The sequence below is a fragment of the Pseudogymnoascus destructans genome (genome assembly GCF_001641265.1).
Source record: "Pseudogymnoascus destructans isolate 20631-21 unplaced genomic scaffold scaffold_16, whole genome shotgun sequence".
Lineage (NCBI taxonomy): Eukaryota > Fungi > Ascomycota > Leotiomycetes > Thelebolales > Thelebolaceae > Pseudogymnoascus > Pseudogymnoascus destructans.
Window position 1 is genome coordinate 622,388 of NW_020167535.1, and position 21,487 is coordinate 643,874.

The 21,487-nt window shown below is 53.5% G+C and overlaps 9 protein-coding genes across 9 annotated transcripts; 3 read left to right on the forward strand and 6 right to left on the reverse strand.

Moving 5' to 3' along the window:
* Nucleotides 1-1,374: 1,374 nt before the first annotated feature.
* VC83_05960 (uncharacterized protein) lies at nt 1,375-3,602 on the reverse strand. The gene is made up of 2 exons (XM_024469567.1): nt 2,155-3,602; nt 1,375-2,096 (listed from the first exon to the last, which is right to left on the reverse strand). Exons 1-2 carry the CDS (start codon nt 3,545-3,547, stop codon nt 2,041-2,043), a joined length of 1,449 nt encoding a protein of 482 aa, XP_024322299.1. The 5' UTR covers nt 3,548-3,602; the 3' UTR covers nt 1,375-2,040.
* On the reverse strand, nt 3,595-6,328 carry VC83_05961 (uncharacterized protein). Its single transcript, XM_024469568.1, has 3 exons — nt 5,537-6,328; nt 4,207-5,487; nt 3,595-4,139 (listed from the first exon to the last, which is right to left on the reverse strand). Exons 1-3 carry the CDS (start codon nt 6,242-6,244, stop codon nt 4,017-4,019), a joined length of 2,112 nt encoding a protein of 703 aa, XP_024322298.1. The 5' UTR covers nt 6,245-6,328; the 3' UTR covers nt 3,595-4,016.
* A 459-nt stretch (nt 6,329-6,787) lies between these two features.
* On the reverse strand, nt 6,788-8,731 carry VC83_05962 (uncharacterized protein). Its single transcript, XM_024469569.1, has 2 exons — nt 7,819-8,731; nt 6,788-7,732 (listed from the first exon to the last, which is right to left on the reverse strand). Exons 1-2 carry the CDS (start codon nt 8,710-8,712, stop codon nt 6,896-6,898), a joined length of 1,731 nt encoding a protein of 576 aa, XP_024322301.1. The 5' UTR covers nt 8,713-8,731; the 3' UTR covers nt 6,788-6,895.
* A 172-nt stretch (nt 8,732-8,903) lies between these two features.
* Nucleotides 8,904-10,750, forward strand: HAS1 (ATP-dependent RNA helicase). The gene is made up of 3 exons (XM_024469570.1): nt 8,904-9,495; nt 9,560-10,195; nt 10,257-10,750. The coding sequence occupies exons 1-3, from the start codon at nt 9,022-9,024 to the stop codon at nt 10,728-10,730; spliced, it is 1,584 nt and encodes a 527-aa protein (XP_024322300.1). The 5' UTR covers nt 8,904-9,021; the 3' UTR covers nt 10,731-10,750.
* Nucleotides 10,751-11,208: 458 nt separating this feature from the next.
* VC83_05964 (uncharacterized protein) lies at nt 11,209-12,581 on the forward strand. The gene has a single exon (XM_024469571.1). The coding sequence runs from the start codon at nt 11,487-11,489 to the stop codon at nt 12,510-12,512; it is 1,026 nt and encodes a 341-aa protein (XP_024322303.1). The 5' UTR covers nt 11,209-11,486; the 3' UTR covers nt 12,513-12,581.
* Nucleotides 12,582-14,503, reverse strand: ALG8 (glycosyl transferase). The gene is made up of 4 exons (XM_024469572.1): nt 14,222-14,503; nt 13,886-14,158; nt 13,337-13,830; nt 12,582-13,285 (listed from the first exon to the last, which is right to left on the reverse strand). The coding sequence occupies exons 1-4, from the start codon at nt 14,296-14,298 to the stop codon at nt 12,624-12,626; spliced, it is 1,506 nt and encodes a 501-aa protein (XP_024322302.1). The 5' UTR covers nt 14,299-14,503; the 3' UTR covers nt 12,582-12,623.
* On the forward strand, nt 14,504-16,622 carry VC83_05966 (uncharacterized protein). Its single transcript, XM_024469573.1, has 2 exons — nt 14,504-14,957; nt 15,018-16,622. Exons 1-2 carry the CDS (start codon nt 14,857-14,859, stop codon nt 16,312-16,314), a joined length of 1,398 nt encoding a protein of 465 aa, XP_024322305.1. The 5' UTR covers nt 14,504-14,856; the 3' UTR covers nt 16,315-16,622.
* Nucleotides 16,623-16,728: 106 nt separating this feature from the next.
* On the reverse strand, nt 16,729-19,896 carry VC83_05967 (uncharacterized protein). The gene has a single exon (XM_024469574.1). The coding sequence runs from the start codon at nt 18,929-18,931 to the stop codon at nt 16,973-16,975; it is 1,959 nt and encodes a 652-aa protein (XP_024322304.1). The 5' UTR covers nt 18,932-19,896; the 3' UTR covers nt 16,729-16,972.
* On the reverse strand, nt 19,897-20,592 carry VC83_05968 (uncharacterized protein; the record flags this gene model as incomplete). Its single annotated transcript, XM_024469575.1, has 2 exons — nt 19,897-20,465; nt 20,572-20,592. The coding sequence occupies 2 exons, from the start codon at nt 20,590-20,592 to the stop codon at nt 20,238-20,240; spliced, it is 249 nt and encodes an 82-aa protein (XP_024322307.1). The 3' UTR covers nt 19,897-20,237.
* Between the last annotated feature and the right edge of the window lie 895 nt (nt 20,593-21,487).

Here is a 21,487-nt window from a genome sequence, read left to right on the forward strand (position 1 = left end):
GTGATATGCGTCTCTGGGTAATGGCGGAAAGGGAGGCTATACGGATCTGCACCGCAAAGTGTATCCTCATTTTGGGGACTTGGGGCCGCTTATGTAGCCAGCACTCATTGATCCGAGTATGCTGGTGTCCATGACGCCTTTTTAAGCCGTTGCGTCGCAACCGGTGGTGATACAGCACCAATATGCATACGTGACATCATGTCGTGCTATATAATAACTCAGACCCTCCACACGTCAGTGATCAAAATAGGTATCCCATCTCATTTGATCCCATCTAATCTTCTGTATGTTCAGCCCAAGGCGTGCAATAAGGCAGAACAACTTCCTAATACGAGGGAGGAAAGAGCCATCACCCTTGGCGATAACGAGGGCCCTCCTTCGCTCCTCCCCTAATCCTATACTCAGATCCTACCATGTAGGTTTTTTTTAGATCTTCCACTAATGCGTCTTGACGGAGCTCAAAAGCAACTACGACGCATTAAAAATGCGTTGATTAGGTAATGGTTGATATCCTCTGAGATAAAAATGATATCGTTATCAGGCATTAAAGGGGATAAACTGATATCCGAAACTCCGTTCAACTACTGTTGTGCATAGTGATTTAACACCTTCATTTTGATAATAGTTGCTGTAAATACTACTATTTTACACAGGGATTCAACGCCTTCATTCTAATAATAGTTGCTGTAAATACTACTATTGTTATTAGAACGCCATGGTAAAAAGCCCATCCCATCCTCACCAGAAAGCCATACAGCTCTTATAAAGGCCATCCCTCCGTCCACACTGTGAACTCCTCCTACGTTGATATTCAGAGACCCAGGATACCCCCTCCTTTAAAACTCATCTTCCTCCATCCCCTCCTCCCATTCCTCATCCGCATCTTCCCCCAGCTCCTCCAACAACACATTACCAATCCCACTCTCCCTACCACCCCTGCTCCTGCGCTATGCTCTCCGTATCCCCTCCGTCCTCCCCTTCTTTAACCACCACACTTGACGCGATCTTCAACTGTTGTTCGTATACCATGATTGTCTCCGGCATGATCTGGTTTGGAGCATGCATCGGCAATATTGCCTCGCCATTTTTCTATCGAACAGAGCAAGCCCCAAAGTACCCCCTAGGCATCGGTTCGTTTCTTGTTGCCAACATCGTCGAGCTTATCCTCTTCTTCGTCTTTCGTTACGCTTTTAAGCGCGAAAACAGACCCAAAGAGAGGCAATGTGCAGAGTTTGTAAGGCGGCCCATCATGTGAGGCCGCCCTGAACTCAGGGGCTGCCTGACAGTGGAGCCACTAGGGCTCGGTAAACTAGGGCATGTAGGAACGTAGGATATAAGGAGCTGGAAGCCTCAGAAGGAGGCCTCCAGCCGCCGATAGTCGATGTACTTACGTAGACCTATTGTCCTTACGAATACGATACCCCTTTCCTGCCTCCTGACCTGGTTCCCTGGACTCCTGTGAGACCTTGGGCTTACGCGTTACAGAGTTGAGGGCAAGCGGGGGGATGGAGGAAAGCACTATTAACGATACGGCCTTTACTGACATGACAGATAAGCAGAACCTAAACTTTGAATATGTTTACTGAACACGGTCGGTAGATTACGTTTAATAAGGCCACGCAAGATGTTAAGGGAAAACTTATTCTAAAATAACATGTCCCGTGCCATAATACTTACGATTGTGTAGTGTGCTGATATTTATTTGCTTCTGTTCAGTCTGTCTACTAGCTAGCCTGGTACTAATATCTTCAATGCAACTGACCCCTAAATATCAGAGACTGCATAATAATTGTATTAATCGTAGTGACTGGCGGAGTAGGTGCACGCCTGAAAGTCTGAGGATGGGCTCATGCATAATAGCGACCTTAGGCAAAGAATCCCTTGTGGATTATTGTGCCCTCCAACGGATGTTTCCAAGTATATGAAAGAATACATGGAGGGCAGTTGGTAGTGGTAAATATTCTATACTTGATGGGTGCAGCCTGTAGTGCAATATGTTTTCTTTAAAATATACTACTAAAAGCTAAATTTTATGGTTTTTCATTCGTCATCATCCATATCAGTGTCACTATCACCACTATAATCTGACATGGACTCTGGTAAATCTGTTAGTATTACGTTTCGAAGGCTTGATGCGAAACGGGCATAACATACCATCGTCACTAAGACTATCAGCATCTGGCGAAGTCACAACCACATCCGACATGAGATTATTCACAAAATGCACCATGTCGCTGTGTATAGAGCACACCCTTGTAACGTCGGGTTCCCCAGATTGGCCAGCCGGAAGCTTGAACCCCATCCGCTGGTGTCGAGTCTCAACCATTTCACCGATACAGCCAACAGAGAGATAGTCTAGGCCTGGGAGCTTTGCAAATAACTTGGGCCACGCGCTGACTCTCTTCCCACCTCGTCGGTGCTGATCCTCAGGCTTGAGGTCTACCTTCCAGAGACTGAGCGAGCGCAGGCTTGGCTTGAACTTATGGATGATAGCAAGCAGAACACGCGGGGATATGGCAAGCATTCCAAAATCCAGCCTTCGGAGCTGGGATAATGCAACTGCGTCTGGTGACTTGGGTAGCGGAGCTCCTGGGGACGAATTCACGGGGGCGGTTTGGACCACGGGACGGCCTAGCCAGACCATGAATCGTTCGGGTTCGGAATGAAGCGCAGACAGAAAATTGAGGCGGAGATGCGTGAGATTGGGGGTGTGGCAGAGATAGCGCCTGAGGGGGAAATCGGGATGATCCACGCCTGGGTCATCGTTGGTCCCGTTGTCGGCCTCGGGCAACGTAGGGTCAATAGTCAAGAGAAGCGTCTTCAGGCTGGATAAGACAGGTGTGACCGAAGGTTCAAAGAATTTGCGTATCTCGAAGGCATCATAAGGGAGCCCCAAGGCCGCTTTCCTCAATAAAACCTCGAAGGCTTCCGGCTTGGCGCCTGATTGGCCCAGCGCGTACAGAATCGAAGAGAGAGTCCGACTGGCAAAGCGAGTATCTTCTTTTGTTGCGTACAAGCCACGACTATCGAGCAAGCGAATTCCTGTTTCTTGGAAGATAGTAGTAGCGCCGTAACTGTGCCATTGGCCATTATCGCGGACGCGCCCTCCCGAGCTATAGTCCCTCAACGCTACTGTTTGGAGATTAGGCAGATTCTGGAAGGCTTGGCAGAGCATGTCCCGGTCTTGTCCTGTACTCAACAGCGCTTGCTCATCGGCGAGTCCGGCGTCGTATCGATTTGCGCGTGCAGTTTGGCTGCGAATAGGCGGAAAGTGGCAGTCTTTGAAGTTATCCAGGCCGATAATAACGTGCCCGAGGAACTGTGACAGTCTCTGGTGGTTGGATATGTCGATCAAAACCTGTAGGCTTGTCTCGGAAAGCATAAACTGTCTCTTGCTGAAGAATTCCCTGCCAAACGTCTCGAAGAGCGACGCTTCAGCGTACTTGCAGGTAAGGCGCAGTGAACCAAGATCGGGAGTGGAGAGATAAGATGATACCTCCAGGAAGACCTCGAGGGGCATTTGTCGGACGAGGGATGGAGAATCCATAGCCACTGTGATTAACAGTAGGATGGTTACTGTGATCAGCAGCAGCAGTGGATGATGGGTGGTTTTAAAGAGGCCATGACAATAAATGATGGTGCTTGAACTACACTGGTGTTGGCAGGCAGGGCCCGTGCGGCAAACGTCATTATAAGAGTTTATAACAATTCCCAAATGACAATAAAGTCTGTCAACCACAATAAGCGTCGCTTTAGCTACAGACTATAAGAGAGTAACGACGCCGCTACAGGGTTGTATAATAGATACAGCCACTATACGCGAACAGAGTGAAGACAATATCTAGAATTAGCTTAGAGCAAGGTTCAGAGCAGAGCAAGATAGCTATTTTCAAGCGACAGATAGCTTAAATAACTGGCGTGTCAACCCCCCCGGGACTCCCGTTCAAGAATATATCCAGTCAATAGTAACCCCTCAGACTCCCGCTCAAGCATACATCCAGCCAATATTCTCGCCCTCACATCTTGATTTGGAACAGATATCGAAGTCGAACCTGAGCGACATCATAGCAGATATACTCGTTGTACATCAGGTACGCATCTTTAACATCAGTAGCTCCCGGTGCAATCGTCGTATCAGGCTGGGAAGAGCTACGGGTTAGTTCAAGGGAAACAAAAAGCGACGGAGAAAGGAAAAGTTTGAAATACCATGAGAACTCCATCTAAAGACGGATTAACACAATTAGCATCCTTCCACGCCTTGGGCCCAGTCGAGCCTTGGCCCCATGTGGATAGCAAGCCCTTGCTCGTAGCATCCTCGCTGGCGCTGTACGAGGCATCAGTCAATGCTTGCATGGGTTTTCCCAATTCCGCCTCGCACAGCAGAAGGAGCGCGTGGCCGTTGGAAATGTACGGGCAGCAGTAGTTGGCTGACTTGGAGGACATGTCGGCCAGGTAGATTCCCTTTCCGAACATGTAGCCCGATACCGGTGCTTCTGGGGGAGCGATGCGTAGCCCCTGGCTGAGAATTCCAGCAAAGTTTGTACAGCGGGATCCATGCCACAGGAGACGTCGATCACCAGCTGTGCTTGCAAAGTCGCCTTTTTCGAACCGCTCTTTTTCTCCCTCGCGTTCAATCCTGAAAATCTGCTCCACCTTACAGTTGAGATTGTGGGTTGCGCCTCGAGTGCAGAGTAGGTAATTCTTCAACTCTACAAATTCGCTGCTTTTGGGGCCCAGAGGTGTCATCTCTTGTATTCCTAGGCCCTGAAACTGCCTGTCCAAAAGATTGATTTGCTCGGCATCCCGGTCCTTTGGCTTCATGATGAGAGCCGCATCCCTCATATCCCCAAGGCTCTCCAGAAGCTCTATCTCTTTCTTGAGTAATTCTGTAGATCGAATGATGGGTGGTCGATTACGACCAAACGCGTGGGGGATGACAGTATAGTAAAGATTCGAAAAATGCTCAGTGGCGTCACTGTAATTCATGTCATAGCTGGCGGCCAATGTTGGGTCATCTAAAAGAGCAGCGAGGTCCTTGAGTGTTTGAAAACCACGAGTAATTGTGGCCTTGCTAAGTTTTCCAAGGGGAAGCTTGTTCGCATCGTAGTTAAGATCACTCATCGTAGCGTCAAAGTATTGTTGATTGAAAATCAGCTCCATTAATTGCTGCGTTGCAGGGGGAAGTGTTGACTCCGGGATCGCCAATTCATCCGTGGGTTCGTTTTTGACTCCGTTCGCTTTGGCATCATCATCGGAATCATCGGAATCAGAGCTGTAGTTACGTTCGATAAAAGCATATTTGCCCGGTTTGGGATCTTTTCTTCGGTCAGCCCACGCAAGGCCGGATTTATCTTTGAACTTCTTCTCGAAATGACGGATAGCATCTGCTAGAGTCCCATTACCAAGATATGCGCTCTGGCCATGTTCGCCAACCCGGCCCCACCTCGTCCACGTCTTGAAATCTCCACCGTAGCGATTTCGTTGAACCTGCGGCAAGTCAGCAAACATTCGAAAAATACCTAGGAGTGGCACAGACCTGGACGCGATAGAACTTGTTGTTGTTGGCAGTTGCATTGGCTTGATTCAAGGAGGTATCATAAATGATACCGTCGTCGTGAATGTAGACATCGTAGCTGAGATTACAGCCTTCGTCAAGCGGAATCTTGACATCGAGTGACTTTGCAACCTGACTATCTGTGATCCGGCCGCTTTTGGCTTCGGTCTCAGACTTGACTTCACTCTTCAGTTTAGTTTGGGTCTTGACTTTGACATCAGCCTTGCCTGCCGTCTTAGCCTTGACATCGACCTTGCCTACGGTCTTGGGATCATTGAAACTCTTCTTCTTTTTTGTCGGAGGCTTCACATTCTCGTCAGCAGAGATGTCTGGTGAGGGTTCCCGCTTTAGAAGGCCGTTGGACTGCGAGAGGACATCGACAATCAATGACGTGAACAGATAATTTTTCTCGGGCACTTTGGAGTTGCTCGCAACGCATTCCTTGACCCAATCATAGCTAATGATTTGTACGTTTTTCTCTAGAGCAGCTTTCACTTTCACAGAGGGTTTGTCGTAGTCACGTTGGATTGTAACGAGATGGCTGGTGCTGTCGGCGATCGATCCGGCAAGATCTGCACCAAGGCCGGCCAGTTGAACTTGAATCACACCATGAGATCCAGCTGAAAAGGTGCCACTCAATGCGATATTGCAGCCAATTAGTGGCAGTGGTTGTGCCTTCTTCTTAGGCATCTTGCACACTCACAGCACACACGGTATCGATTAGGGGGTTGGGAAACAGATAAAATGAACAATTGAGGATTGGAATTGAGGATTGGAATTGAGGATTGGAACTGAGGATTGGAACTGAGGATTGGAACTGAAGATTAGAACTGAGGATTGGAATGAGGAATGGGGACGAAAGGTTGACCAAGAGAGAAGAAATTAGAGGAATTGGGAGGAGATGGGAATTGGCAAGTACTTGCTTGGTGCAACGGGGGATTTCGCGTGGTGCAGGCAGCAGCTCGCGCCTGCCTGCAATAAATGTGTGACCAAAGTCCGAACAGTGCGCGAGATCACGTGATATATATTCACATACTGTATTACGATTGCACCACCGTCATTAGATGGTCTTATGAGTACTAGGTAGCTAATTATTCCGATACGATAGAATATGGGATAGCGTATAGTGTCACCCAGAAGCGTAAGGGTGGATTTTTGTTTGGGGAAACGCTGTGCAACAGTGCGTGCAATAAGTGTTCCTTTTGTTCTAGTCACAGTTGGCGCAAGCGTTCAAAAAGCTTTGGTGGGGTGAAATATTCAAGTTTTAAAGCTCGTCTTGTCGGTTTCTTCACTCTAGGTTGATGCTATAGGCCAGTTGGAATTGGGGAAGTTGTAGTTGAATTACCCCTCGTCTACACTACCTAACGCCCCTCCTTTCCATTCTCCGCCCCCTTTCATATATTCATCCCCATTTTCTCCCGGACACTTTTCCCTAGCATCAGAACTCTGCTTCTCACCACCCTTTGCCTCCTCCGCCCACGGCGGATCCCCATCTTCGTCAAATACCGCCCACTCAAAGAACTTACACCCCTCCTTCCCCGGAACATACCCCGCATAACACATCCAAATATACTTCCCCCTATTCCCCGCCTGCCTCTGGACAACCCGCAGCACCGTCGGCACGCCACACCCACATTTGGGCGTGAAGCGCGGGTGCAAATTCGGTTTGTAGTGGCGGTATGTGATGTTAATCCGCTTGTTCCCCGAGATTGGGTGCGGGGAGATGGTTCGCGCGGGAGCGATGCTGTGCTTCCAGTCCTCTTGCATGGAAGCGTGCATTACGAGAAGCGAGTTGTGTGGGAGGTGGATGGAAAGCTGGCCTTGGGCGTCTGCTTTGGCGTCGGCGCGCTTGCGAGCTGCGTCACTGTCGCCACTGTCGTCGTCTTCCATCGCGATGATCTTGCGAACACGAAATTCTCGCGCCACTCCGAGACTGAGACTCCCAATCACGGGGCGCGGGCCGAGGTAGGTGAGGTGGTCGGAGTGGTAGCCGACGCTCTCGCGGCGGCCGTCGTAGCAGTTCACGAAGGCGGTGTTGGGGGCCCAGGGGTGCGGGGATTGGTGGTGCAGTTTTTGGCCGGTGGGGGAGGAGCGGATGCGCCGCGTGATTTCTTGGTTGACGGTTTCGCGGACCTTGTGGGAGGCGTCGCGCATACGGGGGAGGCTGCGGCGGACGTCCTGGAGGGCATTAGTGGGGTGTCGAGGGAGAGAAGGGAGGGGGATTGACTGAAGCTGAATGTGCGTAGGAGACGTAGGAGGCTAACCTCGACATTATTTCCATCGTAGACATATTGTGTCTTCTGCATTGCTGCCTCGCCCCAACTATCGACATAGAGGCAGAATGTATGCGGACTCGAGACTACTTGGTCAAACAGCTGGAATGTGTTCGTCTTGTAGGTCGGCGACTCGTCTACTAATTCCTGGAGCAATGCATCTGCTTCTTCTGGGGGAAGGAAATTGTAGATTATAGAACATGGTGTGTGGGCTTCAATATCCTCGGGGGTGTAGAGGTGGACCGTTCTTCCTTTTTTCGTTAATTGTTTTATGGCAGCTCCGTCCTTCCCAGTCCTGATAATGGACGAGAGCGATGACTGGTAACTTGTTGCTGAAGCTGCTGGCCTCTTTTTCGGTGGAAGTTTCAGACACTCTAGTGAACGTTCAACAGAACCTTCAGAGGCAAGTAATGTCTCCAGCAGCGTTCCTTCGTCCTTATCAGGATGGAGGGATATTAAAATAGATAATTTATAATCAGTTGACTCCTCTTCATTAAAATCAGTTAAGCCCTGAAGGTCACATTTAGGATCCTGCGGATTCACTTCTAGCACCGCGGCAGAGACACTCCCAGCGGCAATAAATTCCACTGCGGTCGGCATCGTGTGGGGGGATCCCACCGGGCCTGGCGCCGCGGCGAGACCAGGAGATGGAGCCACAGAGTTCCCGGCGAGAAAGGATGCTGGCGCCGCGGCGAGACCAGGAGGCGGAGCCACAGAGCTTCCCGCAAGAAAAGAAACTGGCGCGGCCGCGAAGCTGGCAGAGGATCCGGCAGAGACACCACCTGGGGAATGAGCAGATGCTGCCGTAAGGCTAGCAGAGTAGCTCGCGAGAGAGTCCTTTGAAACGGACGATCGTCGCCGTTTCCTAGATATAAACGTCTCCATGGCTCCGAAATAGAGAGTTGATGGTTTGTGAGAAGGCAGACGCCCCTGGTGGTTGGAATACGAAACATACGCGTAGTCATGTGACCAACAATAAACTCTTTATCATCTACTTCGGGCTTAGTGCGCGATACACTAGCGCCAGTATTTTAGATTTCGGATTTTGGATAAGCGGCCCATGAGACTTTTTCATATATTTTCCCCAACAGACGTCGAGGATAACGACGAAAGTCAACGTCCACATATCGCAACACAACAACATATAATACCAACTATACAACGACCTGTACGAATACATACATAATCATAACCATGGTCCAAAAAAGGAAGCGCAGCAATGTCGAGGAGGAGCCCACCGAGGCGTCCGTCCAAGCAGCAATCGAGGCTTCCCCATCTCGCTCACCTTCCCCTCCTCCCCCAGCCGTCGCTGGCGACCTCGCAAACCTGCAGTTACCCCCCGCGACCACAGGCGACGACCCGACGACCTTTGCGCAGTTGAACCTCTCCCCAAAAACCGCGGCTGCTATCGCGGAAATGGGCTTCACTACCCTGACGCCGATCCAGCAGAAGTCGATCCCACCCATCCTGGCGGGGCGTGACGTGCTTGGCGCTGCGAAGACTGGTTCGGGAAAGACATTGGCATTTTTGCTGCCGGCGATCGAGATGATGCAGGACCTGAGGTTTAAGCCTAGGAACGGAACTGGTGTGATTGTGGTATCACCGACGAGAGAGTTGGCGCTGCAGATGTTCGGTGTTGCAAGAGAGATTATGGGCACGCATTCGCAGGTATGTGATTTTAGTTTTTTGGAACTCAATTTCGGCTAGGATGATTTGCTAACGAAGTACTCAGACGTGCGGTATTGTGATGGGTGGTGCCAACAGATCCGCTGAGGCGACAAAGCTGGCGACGGGAATCAACCTTCTGATCGCTACCCCAGGGCGCCTGCTCGACCACCTCCAGAACACGAAGGGATTCGTGTACAAGAACCTGCGAATGCTCGTCATCGATGAGGCTGATAGGATCCTCGACGCCGGTTTCGAGGATGAGATGCGAGCCATCGTCAAGATTCTGCCAGAGTCGAGACAAACTGCTCTTTTCTCTGCGACACAGACGACCAAGGTTGAGGACCTCGCGCGAGTGTCGCTCCGCCCAGGGCCTCTGTATGTTAACGTTGAGGAGGAGACCAAGCACAGCACCGTTGAGGGCCTCGAACAGGGCTACATCGTGTGCCCGTCTGAGTTGCGCTTCAGGCTGCTATTCACAGTGTTGAAGAAGCACCTTGCGAAGAAGAAGAAGATCATTGTCTTCGTCTCGAGCTGTAACTGCGTGAAGTACTACGAGGAGCTGCTCAACTACATTGACCTCCCGGTCTTAGCCCTTCACGGCCAACAAAAGCAGCAGAAGCGGACGGCAAATTTCTTCAGTTTCGTGAATGCAACTGAGGGCGTGCTTATCTGCACTGATGTCGCTGCGCGTGGTCTTGATGTACGTTCCCCCCTGTCTTACTTCTATTTTAACTACGTCTACAAATACTGACAAACCCCAGATCCCGGCCGTAGACTGGATCATCCAATTCGATGCCCCTGATGAGCCCCGCAACTACATCCACCGTGTTGGCCGTACCGCCCGTGGCACCAACGGCAAGGGAAAGTCCTTCCTCGTCCTGCACCCCAGCGAGGTTGGCTTCATCCAATACCTCACCACCGCTCGTGTCCCGCTCGTCGAGTACAACCTCCCGAAACTCATCAACATCCAGGCGCAGCTCGAGAAGCTGATCTCGTCCAACTACTACCTTAACCGCACAGCGAAGGAGGGATTCCGCAGTTACCTGGCGGCGTACGCGGCGCACAGCTTGCGCACGGTGTTTGATGTGCAGAAGTTGGATTTGGCAGCTGTGGCGAGGAGTTTTGGGTTCACGACACCGCCGAAGGTGGATATTGTGTTTGGATCGAGGATGGCGAAGGATAAGAGGCCATTGAAGAGGAGAGCGTATGGAAGTCAGCCAAGGCAGAAGGCTTAGAGGGGTTGGTTTGGTGATGGGGGGGATGAGGGGGATGAGGGGGATGGGGGAGGTACAGGTAGGCGTTGAGGCGATAGAATAAAAGATTGGGAAGGCTGAATGAGAGGGCCTACGATGAAAGTAAGCTATGAAGTGGAAGTATGGACTGTTGATGCACTGTAGCGTAGCCAAATATTGGGAATGGATTCACTTTACATGATTCGCGCGTTTGCGTGAGAAGGCAAAATCAGTTGTGAAGGGAGCTCGGGAAAATTACAACAGGCGAAGTCTGTACTTTATAACTATATCAGGATCGCATCTTCGATATATCACAGCTTTTTCTTCAGTATCAATTTCGCCGTCGAACTCCCACCAAGCTTTTTTTAGGGAGCGGTTCCGGGTACCTTCTTCGCTGCCGGGAGCCTCGGCTCATTGGTCGATCCCCCCCCCTTCCAGTTAACCATATCTGATCATCGCTGGCATCATTTACGAGATATAAATTCCTCCCATCTCATCAGACACATATCAGCGGACCGCTGGGTACCTTCCTTCTTCTTCACTGCGGGGAGCCTCGGCTCATTGGTCGATCCTCCCCGCTTCCAGTTACCGCATATCTCATCGCTGGCATCAGTTGCGATATATAAATTTTTCTCATCTCATCATACACCTATCTCCACCATACCAAAGCAAACAATTAACCTCACCGGACAAACCCGCAACCTGACCCAGTCCAACTACACAGCACCCACATCAACCATCAAACCCCACGCACAAACAATGTCCCCCTTCCCCCTCTCCGCCTTCGCAACCCCACACACCTTCAACCCCCCCTCCGGCAGCCGCATCGCCTACCACCTCTTCACCCCCTCAACCCCACCCAAGGGAACCATCCTCCTCCTCCACGGCTTCCCCGACCTCCCGGCCGGCTACCGCCACCAGATCCCCACCCTCCTCGCTCTTGGCCTGCGCGTCCTCCTCCCCGCCCTCCCCGGCTACCACCCCTCCGCCGCCCCCACCGATCTCGGGCCCTACACCCTGCGCTCCATCTCCCGCGACCTCGCCGCCCTAGCTGCACACCTCGGTTGCGGCGACGGCGGCGTCTACGTCCTCGCGCACGACTGGGGAGGAGCTCTGGCATGGCGTCTCGCGCTGTGGGAGCCGCAATTGGTGAGGGGCTTGATAGTGGTGTGCACGCCGTTCGATTCGCCCAAGCCTGAATCACCCTACGTGTCGCTTGAAGAGCTGGTCGCCGGGCCGCTGCCGCAGTTTGCGTACCAGCTTACGTTTGCGAGTGGGGAGGTGGAGAGGAAGGTGCGCAGTCTGGAGGAGGTGAGAAGTTTTTTGAACGCGCTGTATGGAGGCAAGAGTCGGGAGGGGAGGCCCGGGTTCGATACTACGAGGGGTGTGGATTGGGGGTTGGTTTTGAGTGGAGGGCTGGCGAGGACGACGCTGATGAGTGAGGCGGAGTTGGAGTACTATGCGAGGACGTATGCGGCGGGGGGTGGGATGAGGGGACCGCTGAATTGGTATCGCACGAGGAAGTTGAACTGGGAGGATGATAAGGAGATTAAGTGGGATGGGAAGGTCAAGGTGCCTACGCTGTTTTTGCAGGCGAGTAATGATACGGCGTTGCCGGTGTGGATGGCGATGGGGATGGAGAGTCATTTTGAGGATTTGAAGACCGTGCAGGTGCCTGGGACGCACTGGGTTTTGTTGCAGGAGCCAGAGGAGTGTAATAAGCATATTGGAGCGTTTTTGAGCGAGCAGATGACGAAGGAGAAAGCGGGGGAGAGTAAACTGTGAAGAGCTAAACTTAAGATTGAGAATAGAATAGGAATGGGAAATTGCAACTGGAACTGGATCTTGCACGGGAGTTTTGAAGGGTATCGATGTCTGTTATATGCTATGGTAGGTCTAGCTAGTAAAATACACGACCAAAAAGCCGACCCAGCTGCCCACGACCCCAACGGCCGCATACGAGCTCGTGAACATGAGGGGCAGGAACTCATATCTGGACCCCCAGACTAATCCATGGACGAGGGAACAGTACGCGACGAGCGGAATACTGACAGCGATATACAGTAGGGAAAAGCGATCGAGGAGGAACACGCGCGAGCGGTCCGACGCAGGGGCTAGATGGTCGAAGGCGAGGAGGAAGACCAGCAGCCAAGCAAGGGTGTAGAGGACCTTGATGGGAAACTCGGCCGGAGTGTAGAGGAGGGGGAAGAGGGAGACGTGGCTAGCGACGGCGAGGGGCCGAAAGGCGCCTAGGTAGCGGCGGTCGCGGAGGGCGATGAGGGAAGCGGGGATAAGGATCAGGAGGATAGCTTTCTCGTGGACGTGCCAGCCGAAGAGGAAGGAGGCGTAGGCGCAGAGGGTGGTGGCGCCGATGAAGGTGGGCCAGGTGGGGTCGAGGAAGAGGCGGATGAGGGGGATGACTTGGAAGAGGAGGGTTAGGGCGAAGGTGGTTGAGGGCGTGATTGGGGGGAGGACCGCGAAGGCGGTGTCGCCTACGAGGCCGCGGGTTACGCTTTGGAGGGCGGAGGCGTCGACGGGGAGGCCGATGTGAGGGGCGACTTTGGGGGGTTAGTGGGGAAGCAAGATGTGGGGGAGTGGGAGGGAAATACCGTATATAAGGATGCGGTCTATGAAGGAGTACATGGCCCACACATTCGGAGCCCAGTAGGCATGGCATAAGCCTCTCGAGAATGGGAACAGGCGGCTCAACAGCTGCGGGATCTGACCCCAGTACACGAATGGTCCGAGAGCGGCAGCGAAGACGGCCAAGATGCTCACGCCGAGCTTAATGGTGTTGCCAAAGCGGATATGGGAGATTGACTTCGGGCCCAGGCAGTACGCGCGGAGGAGGTAGACGAAGTATGCGGGAGCGAGGTAGAGGTAGATATGCTTGAACATCAGGAGCACGGCGAAGAGGATGCCGCTGAGGAGCAGCGTCGACTTCTTGCGCGCAAGAACGAGGGAGAGAATGAGGAGCCCGTAGAGAAAGCCATTGTATTGGAAGTGGATGTGGTCGATTATGAGGAGGCCGGGGGAGAAGAGAATCGAGAGAGCTGCGACTCGGGCGGCGCGTTTCGTAGAGACGGGGGATGTCTCGACATAGCTGTGACGTTGTTAGCTGGGATTACACGCAGAGATCTGGTAATTGGGCGACTGACAGGTGCAGGGCGTAAACCAGGACCAGCTCTGTGACAATGACGGTTGCGCGCTGGAAGTAGACGGTCTGCCAGCTCTCATAATTGAGGTTATACACCTGGACCATCTCTGGGTCGACAAGCCGGCCGACCTGGGCGAGGAGCCATTCGAAGTAGGCAAAGAAGGGCGGGTAGTCGAGAGTCCATTCTGAAGTGTTCTCGTAGTACCATTCCTGGACGGGGAGGCTGTTGGTGATTGCGAGCCAGTTGCGATGGACCTCAAAGTCGGTCGATTTGCTTTAGTTGGATGTCAGTTTGGGGGGGGGGGGGAGAGTGGGAGTGAGTAGCGGTTTTGCTTACTATGCTGGGAAGAGGAGGACCTTGAAGGCCGTGGCCAGCACGGCGCATTGTGCTATCGAGGGGTATGCTTCCACCATGGAAGCATATCCAGGGCTGCCGTTATGGAGTGCAATGGGCTGTAGATGAGGATCTGATCTGACGATATTAAAAGTTGGAGGCGTTGCCGTCGGAATAGCTGAGGTGGCCTAGCGGCCTAGCTCGAGTTGTAGGCCATACAGCCATCGAATCAACACGCGACAAAAATGATAACCTGGAAAATAATGAACACGTCTATGCCTTCTATATAAACCTTCTATATAACAACCATGGACGCATCGCTCTTCCCCGCTGAAATCGCAGTTAAACACGTTATCCACCATAAATTTGTCTTCGAGCTTGGTCCCTCCATAACGGGGGGTTTGGGCAAGGGGTTGCGGAACACCATCATAGCACTGGTCCTCATTCGCTGCTCTTGTGAGCTCCTGCAAGCTGTCATCAACAACTCGCCCTGGCGATCTGGTCCACCAAAATAATTAATTCCTCACATATCATAACCCTCGCGCACTCGGAATCTAAAAGGAATACATTCGCATCATCTTGGGGCTTCAGCATCGGAATCCGGCCAAGCTGGCCTTTGCAGCGTTCACCAAGCAATCATGCACTTCTCCAAGGCCTTGACGGCGCTGGCCCTCATCGCTGGATCATACGCCCAATCCCTCGACGTCCAGAATGAATTGAGCTTCGGACACGACGGGAAGTAAGTCTCAATCCCCTTCCCTAGCCATACCATCCCACTAACGCCATCTCCCTTCCCCAGAATGTCCCCCGACGACCGCACAATCCCCAAATTCACCCTCACCGGCGACCCCACGCAAATCTACTCCAACAAAATCGTCCTCACCCCCCCCGCGCCCGGCAACAAGCGCGCCGCCCTCTGGTCACAGGGCTCTCTCACATCCCCGAAATGGGAAGCCACCCTCCAATTCCGCGCCACAGGCCCCGAGCGCGCCTCCGGCCGCATCCACCTCTGGCTCGTCAAGGACGGCTTCAACAACGTCGGCACGAACAGCATCTACACCGTCGGCAAGTTCGAAGGCCTCTCCATCGTTATCGACCAGTACAGCAACTCGGGGGGCATGATCCGCGCCTTCCTCAACGACGGATCGAAACACTACGGCCAGCACCTCAGCGTCGACGGCCTGGCGTTCGGTCACGCGCCATACCCGTACCGTAACCTCGGACGCCCCAGCTCCGTGAAGGTGACTCAGGACTGGCACAATTTCCGCGTTGAGATCGATGGCGCGCTCGCGTTCCAGACGAGCGGGGTGAGGATCCCGGCGGGGTACAATTTCGGCGTCAGCGCGGCCAGCGCCGATAGCCCTGATAGCTTTGAGGTCTTCAGCCTTACCGTCTCGACGGGGGAGGCAGAGGAGGGGGCGACGTATAACAAGCAACCCGGCACCAACAATGCCGACCCGCCCAAGAATGCCGGTGCAGGGATCAAAGACACGCCTCCCGAGCCGCAGGGCCGTGGAAATCGCAACCCGCGCGACAGCGCTACTGAATACCTGTCCGCTGACCGGGTCCCCGCGTCCGGGGACATCTCCCCGCTCCCTGCGAGTGCGATTTCGCAGTCCCATGAGTTTGCGGATCTGCATTATCGTATCCAGGACTTGCAATCGCATCTCTTGGCGCTACAGGCGGATTTCCAATCCTACCAAGCTGAAGCCACGCGTCGGCATGGCGGCCTGCTCGAACGCGCTGCTAAAATCGAGGCTGATATTGCGCGCGAGGCGGCGGGTGGGAAGACGGGGAGGGTGGAGGAGATGCTGGAGGCGATGGATAGGCAGATGCAAGGTATGGAGAAGATGCTTGGTGAGACGAAGAGGGATGTTGGCGGTGGCAGCGACAGGATTGAGCGACTCCGTCAGCAGTTACTTGAGGGCCACAGTAATATCCTTGAGGGCGTGCACGGGACGGTCGGGACGCTGACGGGGAGTATGCCGAAGCTGGGGTGGGTGGTTGGGGTGGTGCTGGTGAGTCAGATGGGGGTTGTGGGCGCGTTTTGGTGGTATAAGAGGAGGAAGAATGTGGGTTTTAAGAAGTTCCTTTAGATGGAGAAGAAAGCCGGGGGGGTGGTTATGAAGTTATGCTTTTTTGGGACGCGGGTACTAGGGTAGTTTCGTTGTCATGGGGCAGAAGGGGCCGGGGGTGGGCTTCTGTATATACGCGTGTGAGATACAAGAAACGAAGATTATTTCCTCGTTGAAATTAACAGCTACAGCTACATCGTCTCGCTATTCCACGCTCAGACGAGAAACACATTAAAAGTTCGTAAAAGCTAGTATAACACACCACCACCATCCATCTTCTCCGCCCCTACCCTTTCACAGCCACTCCAACCTCCTCCTTAGCCTTCTCCTTCTCCCCAGCAGCCCCAGCGCCCTCTTTCCCCCTCCCCTCCCCCTTCTCTCCCCCCTTTTCCTTCCCCCCAAAAACCCCCCGGCACCCCCCTCGCCGCCCCCCCACCCACCCACGCCCCCAACAAGCTACTCCATGTCCCTCCCCCCGCAACCAGTCTCCTAATCTCCTTAAACGCATAAGCATTCGCATACCGCATCCCCGTCTTTGGATCCTTGAACCTCGCCGGCAACCCCGTTATGGGGCAGATAGGAGGCGGCGGCGGGCGCGGCAGTTTGGAGAACCGGTTGCCGCGGAAGAGGATTGCGGTTTGGGTTGATTTGTCGCGCAGGGCGGTTTCGGAGAAGGAGGTTAGGATGAGCGCGTTGAGGTTTGAGGTGTAGGTTGGGAGGCGGGGGCGGGGGGGGAGATGGGCTCGGTGGGTTGGGTGGGGGGTGAGGGGTCAGTGGTGGAGGTGGTGGGTTGTGTGGGAGCTGGAGGTGCAGCGTCTACAGCTGATGAGGCGGTGGCTGGAGGTGCGGTAACTGGAGGAGCGGCATCTCCAGCTGGTGGCGGGGCAGATTGTGTGGTTGGTGGGACAGCGGGGTTGAGCTTGAAGGGCTCCGTTGGAGATGGGACGAGTTTGGGGACGGTAGATGCGGTGTCGGTTGGTATGGGAGGCGTTTGGGTTGAAGGCGCGGCTTTTGGCGCTGGTTGAGGTGCGGTTTCGGGAGCTGGTGGTGGTGCAGCTTGCACAGTTAGTGGGGGGACAGCGGTGGATTCGGAGACAGCAGAAGGCACTCCTGGTGCGACAGGGGCGGCTGTAGGTTCCGTTGCTAGAGTAGCGGGAGCTGTGGTTTCCGGTTGCGGTGCAGCAGTTTCGGCTGCAGGCGCTGTTGTTGCAGGTTCCGTTACTGATGTTGGGGCAGCGGTAGATTCTGGTTGTGGTGCAGCAGAACTAGCTACAGATCCAGCTGCTGGAGCAGGGGTGGCAGAGGATGGCGGAGCTGCGACCGACGGTGATGCGGAGGGAGCGACAGGAGCTGCTGGAGCCACTGGCGCGGGCGACGTATAAGGGGCCGTCGAAGCCGATGGCGGTGCTGCCGTAGGCGCAAACCCAGGGAGAGGCGTCGTCCCATTCAACATAGACGGTGTAGCCTTCGTATCAACCACCGGCGGCGGCATTGACGCCGAATCTGCCGCAGCTCCTTCAACTTTAACAGCCGCCCCCCCCACCGCAGCCGGCGGCCCCATCTTCCCCTTTCCCCTCCCCTCCTCCCCCTCCCCTCCCTTCCTCTTCCTCGGCTTCTCCCTCTCCTCAATAACCACATCCCTCCCCACCGTCCTCAACCTATCCCCCTCCCACGTCGCCCTCCCACTCCAATACGTAATCACCGGCCCCTCCAACCGTCGATTATGCAGTGCCGCCAGTTTCGCCCTCTGCTCCTCCTCCCTAATCCTCTCCGCCTCCTCCCACCGATTGAGACTCTTCGCATTCCGCTTCTCTATCCGCGCCGCCTCCGCTAGGCGATCTTCCTGCGTGCGTTCCGGTCGGCGTTCTGCTTCGCGCTTTCGCGCGGCTTTCTCCATGTTGGCGAGCTGACGCACGCGCTTGCGCTCGCGGTCTTGCATCTGTACGTATAACTGCTCCTTGCTTAATTTCGTGGTCTTTCGGTCTGAGGCGCGCAGGGGGGCTTCTTCAGCAGACGGAATCCAGCTCGCCCTCTCCGACTTCTTCTTCGGCCTCGGCGCCGCCTCCGTCTCCGCTCTGTCAGCCACGCGAGGCTTCTTCCTCAACGCCGCCGGAATCCCCGACGCAGCCTTCCTCTTCTTAGCAATCCTCTCCGCTTTCGCGATTCTCTGAAGTTCCGCCTCCCCCTCGAGATCTTCCGCGCCGGGAGCGGAGGGACCAGCATCCTCTTCATCGGAGGAGGAGTCCATCTGCACATCTGAGGCGGCGTCGCCTTCGTCAGAGAAACCGGCGTCATCTTCGTCTTCGGCGAAGAGGAGCTCGAGGTCGTCGTCGGCGGCGGCGGCTTGGAGGAGGGTCGAGAGGCGGTTGCCGGCTGTGGAGCGGCGCTGGCGACTTGTTGCTAGCCATTCTTTGGGGGAGGAGGGTTCGGAGTCGGAATCGGAATCGGAGTCGCTGGAGGAGGAGGAGTCATCGTGGTCGTCTGGCTTGGGGGTGGTGGCTGCGTCGTCTGTTCGCATCGGGGTATCGGCTTCGTCGTCGACCTTCGCGGGGGTGTCGACTGGGTCGTCCATCTTCATCGTAGTATCCTCCACATCATCCACCCTCATCTCCGTATCATTACCCCCCTCGTCCGCCATATCGTCTAGTCGTCGGGGCGTCCTCAAACCCTCCCAAACCGCGCCGTGGCGTCGCGTCTTTCGAAATCGTCCACTTCCCAGTCGTTCGCGCCGTATCCAGCACCTAAGCCTCTATCCCAAACAAGCCAAACAAACTTGACAAAAAAGCCCCTGTTCTTAGTTGTCACTCGTAGATGTGTAGGGCGCTACCACGAGGCTGAGGCTGAGAAAAATATTCCGAGGTGCCCAAATCAACAAGAATAAAGTATGCCAAGTAACGCCAAGCCTACCCGAGTTCCAATTGTTAAATGTTGGCGATATAGGTCACGTGATATAGGTCACGTGACCTATATATACTGCGCTCGTGCGTGTGTTGTACAGACAGTTTGTACCTGCAGCTTGGGCACTTATTATTGGGAGAGGAGATGGGATTGATTCTGGCCTGGTTTGGATATAATTAATCTGTGTTACGGATAGTATCACGCAGCACCGCAGGAGGGAATTGGAGGTGAATTGGGATCCTACTGCTCTGATCTATTTTGAGCTTGCTTCTAACATTTCCAAGGCTTCCAGCACTTTTATTCTTTCTAGCCCTTCCATCCCTCTAATCGAGACATATTCATTCCATCTTCTGCAAGGTCCCCAAAAGAGATAGCAAAACAACTCACATCCAAAACCCCACCGCGATTGGCCTCCCTGTCTTCAACGCCATGTTTCATCTCCCCCCTCCCCGCCTCACGAATGACTCGCGGGGTCCATGCGGCGTGTGTTTCAACTCCGCGCCGAGATCTGTTTGTGGAGAGGCGTGGATGTCCAGTCGAGTTCCATACCCTTCCCCTGTCTATAGACGCAACGCGGAGAGAAACATACATTCTGACGCGCTCGGCAGGCTATTCTCGGGCGAGACACGCGGTCTCAGCGCGGTGTCGATGGGACGAGAGGAGGGGTTTGGATGAAGTGAGGGGGTTGGGGACTGACTGAGTGGATGGGGAAGTGAGGGAGGGAAGGGAGGGAGGGATCTGAGATGTGAGTATGCCTTCACCGAGTGCTGACCATCCGCCGTGGTTGAGATATAGCATCTTGGACCATTCCAAGACGCCAACCCTACCTCCCCAGGCGAGATACGCGGAAGACAGGAGGCTATCAAGAAGACAACCACAACTATCCCCGATGCCGATAGAAGGGGGAGACACGACGGATGTTTGAGCGGGCGGCAGAAGGCTTCTTTCGGTCGGGCGTCGTGTCCGTTTCTGATTCCGTTTCCCATAATAGATAGGATAATAGATAGTACCACAGTGGTCAACCGTCACCGTCACCCTCCTCACTCTCACCTCTGCCCTCCCTGCCCCTTATTCTTCCCCTTATTCTTCCCCTTATTCTTCCCCTTATTCTTCCCCTTATTCTTCCCCTTACTCTTCCCCTTATTCTTCCCCTTATTCTTCCCCTTATTCTTCCCCTTATTCTTCCCCTTACTCTTCCCCTCACTCTTCCCCCCACTCTTCCCCTCACTCTTCCCCTCACTCTTCCCCTCTATCTTCCTTCTCTCCTCCTCCCTCTACCTCAGCATATTAGTAAGTGCATTGACTGCTCCGCTCCCATACATATATGTCCAATTGGTTCCTTCTCCCAGCCCGCCAATCGACAAGTTACTCGTCACATACGCACAGTGGTGCACAGGACATACAATACGACAAAAAAGAGCGTACGCGTACCTTTTCCCAGGGTTAGCAAAGGTGGAACGATACGAGGACTCTACGGTTGCCTCGTACCTCTAAACCTTACTCCAGGTACCCTAGCTGCTGACTGCGCGGCAAGGGGTACTTGGGTTAGTGCGGGCGGTACTTGTACTACCACACCACACCACACCACGCACCACACAATAATCGCTCCGTCAATTTGTTGCTGTTGATGCACTATTTTGCAGCTAGAATACAGGTACTCTCGGCACTGGCACTGTGCTCCACTGTACATACGCTATTTTAACTCGCTGGAACTCAACTGTACACGCTGCAAATCTGCATCCTCAGTGCATGGCTGCCCTGTTCACACGCCAGGAACAACCCAATCACTCTAGTACCTACTCTACTGTACCTACTACTCTAGTAGCTACTCTACTCTAGTAGCTACTCTACTCTAGTAGCTACTCTACTCTACCACCTACTCTACTCTAATTACTCTACTACCTACGGAGTACCACCTACTCTACCTACTTTACTACCTACCTACTCTACTCTACTACCTCTACTCTACCACCTACTCTACTACCTCCTTTTTTCCACCTACTCTACTCTACTACCTACTCTACTCTACTACCTACTCTACTCTACTACCTACTCTACTCTACTCTACTCTACTCTACTACCTACTTTACTACCTACTCTACTACCTACTCTACTACCTACTTTCCTATAATTACTCTACTACCTATTCTACTCTACTCTACCACCTAATCTTACCTACTTTACTACCTACTTTACTACCTACTTTACTACCTACTTTACTATAATTACTCTACTACCTACTCTACTCTACTCTACCACCTAATCTTACCTACTTTACTACCTACTGTACCACCTA